General features: G+C 39.0%; 1 protein-coding gene across 2 annotated transcripts in view; it reads right to left on the reverse strand.

Moving 5' to 3' along the window:
* TMEM114 (transmembrane protein 114) overlaps positions 1-3,994 on the reverse strand; it is a 52,186-nt gene extending 48,192 nt beyond the window's left edge. Inside the window, exons 1-2 of one of the 2 annotated variants that reach the window (XM_089692084.1) lie at positions 3,472-3,994; positions 3,291-3,371 (exon numbers count right to left, since the gene is read on the reverse strand). In XM_089692084.1, coding sequence (XP_089548210.1) covers positions 3,291-3,371; positions 3,472-3,655 — 265 coding nt within the window. In that variant the 5' untranslated portion in view covers positions 3,656-3,994. The remainder of the gene's footprint in view (positions 1-3,290; positions 3,372-3,471) is intronic. The other variant, XM_089692076.1, reaches the window with a different exon arrangement.
* Between the last annotated feature and the right edge of the window lie 4,575 nt (positions 3,995-8,569).

The following is an 8,569-nucleotide window of genomic DNA, read 5'->3' on the forward strand; positions in this document are numbered from 1 at the left end:
ATATGTGGAACTTTATGTATAGTGCAGCCACCTCATTACTTAGCTCATTAAAAACTAAACACATATACACTGCACCAGATCTGCAGCAAATTAAGATGGTAATTAGATTCTCTCAGGGCCTTACCTGCATTTAATTAGCCACAGAGCTTGTGTCATTCATATATGTCTCTTGCTAAAGGGATGAAATGGAAAACTTAGGTATCTGTGAAGGGCAGAGACCATTTAGATTTATACATGTAGAGGTGCATTTTTAAAGTGTTAAGCCGGCCACTGATTGCAGGAAAGAAAATTGCTTGATTCCCCCATCAACACAGTCAGTATTGATGGGAGAATTTATCCCAGGAAGCTCTTGTGTTCTCCCGGTAGGGGAAAGGGGTGCGGGGGTGAGCCATCTATTCTGGGAAAACACAGTGATTATTGCCAGTAGCTATAGCCACATGAAAAATCCGACAGGCTGGTTGTACCCAAGTCGTACAAAAATCGATTTGGGTAGAATCGGCTCGCCCATAGATGGTTAAAATCTCAGCCAGTCCCTGCTGAATTGGTCGAGATTCAAACGATCTATAACTGGCTTTAGGCAGGTGTGTGGTCCTGTGTCAGCGTGTGCTTCACTTTCTGCGTTTTCAATGCATTCAGCTTAAAAAAAAAAAAATGTTTTTAGAAGTAAAAAATGTGTATTTAAAGTGGAGTTCCAGTGTCAATAAAATAAAATAAAAGTCAGCAGCTAAAAAAACTGTAGCTGCTGACTTTTACAAAATACACTCAATCCCGTGGTGTCCACCCCCCCCCCCCCGCTTCACCGGCTGCCCTGTGTTACCAGCGCTGGCATCTTCAGTTTGGGTACCCGGCTGTGATAGCTTGCGGCTTCACAGCCGGGTGCACATTGCGCATGCACGAGTAGCACTGCACTTTGTGAATGGTCCTGTAGTCTTCTGGGACCTGTCACGTGTCCCAGAAGACTACGGGAAGGGAGGGAGGACAACTTCCACTTCCGATCACCCCCCCCGCTCCCCAAAGGTGCCAATCCTTAACGGGGAGCGGGAGACCAGTCCTTAAAGCGGAACTTCCCCTTTTGGGTGGAGCTCTGCTTTAATATTTTGTATTCCTCAGGAGCCTGCAGAGCATTGCACCCGTGATCAGTGGGTTGCTGGTGCAAAGTCAGGCTCCTGTACAGACTTCCTACAGCTCTGTGATTGTACTTCAATATGGTCTGACAGTTTCAGAGCTGCAGGAAGACTGAATGGACTTGGAGCACACTGATCAGTGCCTTTGCAGTTCATTGAAACTACAAGTCCATCTGCTGTAGTGGAAGAAAGGGATTGTAGTTTCTTCTTTCATAGATTTCTGTGAATGAATGATGTGGCTGTGCAGGCGGAGCCCCGCAAAGTTGTGTCACTGAGTGCAGGGAGAGGAATCCCCACCCGCTGTCATTGTGGGGTGCTGCATAGTAACATGTTATACCCTAAATCGGAGTGTAATATGTTACTGAAAGTGATTTTATTCTTTAATTTAGAGTTTTAAGTGGATAGGGTTAACAGACATTGATCAAGGCTTGTTAATGTATGTTGCCACACATCAAAATGCATTTTATATGTGTTGACTTTGAGCTAAATGCACTAAATGCAAGAAAAATACATGTCGTGCGTTTCAAAACACATGATCTGAGAATAGGCACTATATTTAATATAGAGAAGTTGGACACATGCATGTTACCTTGTTGCAATGGCAATGTGTAAATAGGTCCTTAATGATTCTGTTTAGGCTTCAGTTTTATAGAGGCATCAGTTTTTATTTATTTTCGCTAATTTTATTTATTTTTTCCCATAAATATATCTGGATGCTTTATATAACTAGGTTTTAGATACATTTTAGTAATTATTTTTCTTTCTGTAATATTAGTACTGAAGAGGGTAGATTTACTCAAACTGGTTCACTCAGAATCTGGTGCAGCTGTGCATGGTAGCCAATTGGCTTTTAACATCAACTTGTTCAATTAAGCATTGGCAATAAAACCTGGAAGCTGGTTTCTATGCAGATTTGCACCAGATTTTGCACTCTCCAGTTTCAGTAAATAATGCCTGTATCACATAGAATGCAGCTAACAAATACTTCCTTGCTCTGTGAATGATACTTTTTTTTTTAAAAGCACAGCATTGTTTTAATCATGCGACTACTTCAAATGAATTTTCCATTGAACAAGCAGGTTATTTTTTTTGTTTAGTTTTTGGATAATACTATGTATTTATAGGGATAACTAAACATTGTATGCAGTTTCAATTATTTAACCCACACTGCAATACTGTATTTTATTGCTATAAGAAATACCACAGTCATTTTATCAAACAAATCAGCTTGTGCTGGAGAAAACATTATCCTATCATTAAAATGCTAATATTTATTGCAGTACTTAAAATATCCTGCAAGGGGCAGTGCTGCACTAGAAACAGTATAAAAAATACTGTACATTTCAGTAATATTATTATTATTATACAGGATTTATATAGCGCCAACAGCTTGCTCAGCGCTTTACAATATAACGGGAGACAATACAGCAAGGATACAGTGCAATACAAGAGTAACCCTCTTGTGTTGCACTGTATCGTTTCTGTATTGCTTGAGGGCTTACAATCTAAGAGTAACATTCCCCAATCATCTACATTTGTTCCCTAAGGAGATAAGAGACTACCAATAATTTGATAGCTAGAAAAGCCACAATATATTTTGAAATGTGATATGAAAGCAATATTTGTATAAGCAGAGCATACGTCAAACATCTGTTATACTTCATTTTAAAGCAAAAGTAAGTAAAGTGAGGCCATCATAAATAACAGCTACAAAACATATATATTATTTTTGTTGCAATACCGCAAAGTTTTACTTTTGCAACCAATTTGTTTTATTACCTCTTTTGCGTAACAAGCTTTCTGAATCTGTTACATTGCTACATTAGGTTTAATTATATATATTTATTCAACAAGATTAAAATGACTTCAGCTAAATAAAGTCACGCAAACCGCATAGTGGAGTTTTTTTACTAAAGCTGGAGAGTGCAAAATCAGGCTCACTTCTGCATAGAAACCAATCAGCTTCTAACCTCAACCCTGCAGAAGTGAGCCTGATTTGGCACTCTCCAGTTTTAGTAAATCAACCCCAGTCTGTCTAGTTATTCCATGCTATTATTTTTGGTATAAGGAACGGTCTTTAACACTAAGGAAATGGTCTGATGTTGTAGAAAGGAAATATAAACTACTATTAAATATACATAACAGTGATTGCAAAATCAAACTCACTTAAAAGTTGCTTTTGTGAATCCGTAAAGTTTACATTGCTGTGCCAAAAAGGATTTATCAGAGGAGAACACTTGTCCTTAACTGGAAGAAAAAATAAAAAAACAAACAACATTTGTGAAAGACTTCTCCTTAATAAAATAACCAACTCGACTGAAACGAGACATCAATCAATATTACTTACAGTTACACATCCTCCAAAGTCCTGAGTGGGAGCTGAGGGTTTCTGAGAAGTTCCTTTTTAATTCCAGTTTAGAAGCATCGATTATATACCAGAAATCGGTTCCAATAGCAACCACTAAAAAAATAAAGCTCAATATACCAAGAAAAGCAACAAATACAGCCAAAATGCTCAATTTAAGCTTCATTGTACATTAGATGACTTGTATACTCAGATCCAAGAGCTCAGTGATAATTTTGTAGGTATCTGTAGAATCCTATCCTGTGCTTTAGCAGCAAATGAAACAAAATTCATGTTCCATGACGAAGTATCAAAATCTGCCTTTGTCTTGGTTCAGCAAGTTCCAGTGATATTCTAGTGCAGTATATGGCAGTAGGAGTTCAGCAGGCTGCTAGCATGCAACAAGCGCAGTGCTGAACGCTTTCCTGACTCACACAAACAGGCAAGAATGTGGGGAAGGTGGGCAGGAATACAGTGAGCTGCCTGAAAATGTGCTGTACTTTTATGAAAGCTTGCTTTTAGATCCAAAATCTTTCAGGCAGAAATAATATATTTGCAGAAAGTCAACGTTTAATATTTGATTAAGAAAAGAAGGGGGAAAAAATCACAAGTTCAATACAATATTATTATTATACAGGATTTATATAGCAGCAACAATTTGCTCAGCACTTTACAATATAAAGGGAGACAATACAGCAACAATACAGTTCAATATAAGAGGGATGGGAGGGTCCTGCTCCTTGGAGCTTAGATTGTAAGCTCCAAGGAGCAGGGCCCTCCTAACCCTCTTGTATTGCACTGTATCGTTGCTGTATTGTCTCCCTTTATATTGTAAAGCGCTGAGCAAACTGTTGCTGCTATAAAAATCCTGTATAATAATAATATAGATGCCAATGATTATATTTACACAGGGGCAATGCATATACATATACAATGTATATATATATATATATATATATATATATATATATATATATATACACACACACACACACATACACACATACACACACACACATATACACAGTACATGGAGGCATAATATAAGCTGGTAATGTACATATGAAGCCACAAAGCTATAAAGCCATGCCACAATAAGTCACAGCAGGGTGGGCAAAGAGTCACTTAGCTATTATGGAGTAAGGCACAGTAACTAATCAGCATTACTTTACTATGTACTATTTATAGAATATGTTATCCTGACATTTCATATTCCTGATATGTGCCTGTTGTACCATGTACTTGTATTAAAAAGTATCCTGTTTTCTTTGCATTGCTTCCTTTGTGTGAAATCCCTGGTGTTCCTGCCAGTGCCTCTGCTTTCCTATTAAAAACTGACCACACTAGGCATGGGAACACAGCATGGTCAGTTCTCTAGCTAATCTAATGCTCAGGCTTGTGCTGGCATGCCCCCTTTTCTCCAGCACAGCCATTCATTGTGAAGTTCGGCGTCTGCTGCTTCTCGTCCACCAGCTCTCTGAGCTCCTTATGTAGCTGAGTCAGAGGGTATGTGATTGCTTATTTTAAAAAAAAGGAAAAAAAGATGTTTATAATGTTTTTTATTTGCATGCACAGATGTTTTGCTTTTCATTTTTATATTAAATGGAACGGGTTGTTTTACAACATGAAGGTTCACATATACTTTAAGTAATGCATGAGCATTACTTTACAATGGAACCTTGTATACATGGGCACAGAATCCCTTAGCCACCTTACTATACATGGAAAGGTACTAAAAACATAAATAGGCTAGAAAGTGAGAGAGATAGAATCCACAGGGAGGATGCAGCATCACATACATTTATTGCTAAATCCACAGTTTTGGACAGTTATGATAGTTATGCAGTTCATAACACATGTTCCAGAGATAAGTCAATAATTCTATCACATAGGGTGCCAAAATACTCATGCAAAACACACATTTAGAAGGGCTCCAATAGGAGAATCGTTGATAGAGAAGGATCTGGGGTGATTGTAGGTCAGACTTAGCAATAGCATGCAATGTCAAGCAAAGTAGCAAACAAATGTCATTAAAGTAAATGTGAACCCTCACCTCATAAGACAACCAATTTAGTTTAAAAAAGAAATAAACGGCAAAATGTTTGTGTATACATATAAAAAAAACTTTATAAACACCTTTTACACCTTTTTTATAAGTGATCACATACCCTCTGTTTTCAGCTGCATAAAGATCTTAGAGAGCTGGGGGAGGAGAAACAGCATCACACTGGTCTTCCCAGTAAATGGCCGTGCATTGGGGGTGTGGGGTGGGATGTGTGTCAGGACAAGTCTGATTATTGGAGGAAAGCGGGGTGAGTTCTCAGCACAGCCAGAAGACTGACCACGCTGTGCTATCATGCCCAGTGTGGTCAGTTGTTATTAGGAAAGCAGGGGGACTGGCACGAACACCAGGGATTTCACTTAAAGAAAGCAATACAAAGGGAACATAATATTTTTCACACAAGTACATAGTACAGCAGGTACATATCAGGAATATGAAATGTTGGGTTTACATATTCTTTAATTAAAGAGGGCATTCTGTACATTCCAGAGATAAATCAATAATTCTACCCCTTTACAAAATGCTGGTTTGGCCTCATCGTGAATACGCAGTTCAGAAAAGACGTTGTTGAATTAAAAAGGGTTCAGCGGAGGGAAACAAAATTAATAAGTGAGGTGGAGGACCTCAATTAATTACACAGATTTCAGTTATTCATTCTAAAGAGTAGGCGTTTAAGAGGGGATATGAATACATTATATAAATATATCAAAGGTAATAAGCTGTTTAATCTAAGGTCCCTGAAGAGGACCATGATTTAAAGTCTGAAGAAAGGAGGTTTAATTTTAGAGTGAGGAAAGGGTTCTTTACTGTTAGGGCAGTACAAATGTAGAGCATTCTCCCCCAAAAAATTATACAAGCTGAGAACCTTTAGATGTCTTCCACAGGAAGCAGAATATACAGGGCCCTGGTAACTGTTAGAGAATAAAAATCACACACGCACTTAGATTGAATAAATGGACCTATGTCTTTTTTCAACCATATAAACTATGTAACTATATAATAGTCATTTCTCAAACTAAAGATGAAAATACTGCTCTCTAGTAGACTGCACATATCTTTCTACAGCAGAAATGATCAATGTAACATGGGAACTGCCTAATTCTAATAAAGTGTTATTATATATAATGAAACGAGATTAAAGCAATTCACCATTTTAAATCCACAGGACAACAGCACATAATCTGTAATACAATGTATTAGAAATAACAAAATAGAAGCAATAAATAATCTTCATATATATAAATGTAAATCAAAATCCGTTTTTAAACCTTATACACCTCGAATACATGGTGTCTAACTCTGAAATTCTAGTGTACCTCATTCCTTTTGTAATCATAAAATGGCTGTTTAGACTTTTTTTATGAACTTTCAAAATGTTTTCAAACCCATGTATGGATAGCTTAAAGTAAAGTTCCCGCCACTGACACCAACAATGGGGCACTATTCCTTCCACTAACACCAATAAATGGGGCATTATTCCTCCCACTGACACCAATGATGGAGCACTATTCCTTCCGCTGACAACAATAATGGGGCATTATTCCTCCCACTGACACCAATGATAGGGCACTATTCCTCCTACTGACACTATTGCTAGGGCACTATTCCTCCCACTGACACCAATGAAGGGGTACTATTCCTTCCACTAACACCAATAATGACAACAATAATGGGGCATTATTCCTCCCACTGACACCAATGATAGGGCACTATTCCTCCTACTGACACTATTGCTAGGGCACTATTCCTCCCACTGAAACCAATGATAGGGCACTACTCCTACTGACACCAATGATGGGGCACTATTCCTCCTACTGACACCAATGATGGGGCACTATTCCTCCCACTGAAACCAATGATAGGGCACTACTCCTACTGACACCAATGATGGGGCACTATTCCTCCTACTGACACCAATGATGGGGCACTATTCCTCCCACTGACACCAACAATGGGAAACCATTGCTCCCATTGATACCAGTGATGGGGCACTATATCTCTCGTTAATACCAATGATGAGGCATTGTTTACTCCCACTGATGCCAGGACATTTTCTTCTCCCACTGGCCACAGTCCGGCCCCTCTAAAGTCTGAAAAACAGTAAACTGGCCCTTTGTTTATAAAGTTTAGAGACCCCCTGCTTTAAATTATGAGCATGCTAGAAATAACATTATGCTGAACAAAACATATGAAAGCAAGTGTTGCTTTCATGAGTTTGGTTCGCACACTTTTTTTTACCTTTAAATAGTTTTTTTAATTAATCGTGTGACTGACAGAGCTCCACCCAAATTCCCCCCTAAATAGCAATGCTAAAAATCAGACCAATTAGGAAATGCAGTCAATCATGATCCTTGAGCTACCATGCGTGACCTACAGGAATGTCACTTGAGTGACTTGTTGTGGAGGAAAGACGATATTCAAGGCTTTCTCGCCAAGAACTCACTGCAGCCTGAGTGGCAACACAGAGGAGTGTAGATCTAGTTTACAAAAGTGTTACCACTCAAAATAAGAACTGGTAGGAGGTCATTTCAACAACTGCACAGATTCAAAGAAAAAAAAAAAACAGGAATTTTATATCATTTTTTGAGACATGTAGAGCTTCGTTTTGGTGGTATTTAAAGGTGGTTCTAAATTCAAAACTTTTTTTGTAACTTAACGCATTCCCTAAATTAGGGTAAAAAATGTAACACTACTTGTGCCCCCCAAACACTTACCTAACCCAGGGGTGGACTGACCATTTGGACACTCATGCACTGCCCGATGGCCCGGGGTAAGTAGGGGGCCCCATGAGATGCCCCTGGTATCTTTTTCATAGGCTTTTTTGAGTTTGGGCAAGGACACATGATCCCCTATTGCCCGGGGGGCCCCATGAGTTGTCAGTCCGCCCCTGACCTGACACCTCCACTGATCCAGTGCTGACCTGTCCACAGCAGCATTGCTGCCTCTTACTGCTTTCAGGGGAAACACTGCCATGGGCTCCTTCAGCTGTCAGTCAAGTCCTGTGAGGAGGGAGCAAGGGTTGTGGACGAGCCACACTGT

The sequence above is a fragment of the Staurois parvus genome, unplaced genomic scaffold, assembly GCF_062004578.1.
Source record: "Staurois parvus isolate SC_StPar_1 unplaced genomic scaffold, SC_StPar_1.0 ptg000022l, whole genome shotgun sequence".
Taxonomy (NCBI): domain Eukaryota; kingdom Metazoa; phylum Chordata; class Amphibia; order Anura; family Ranidae; genus Staurois; species Staurois parvus.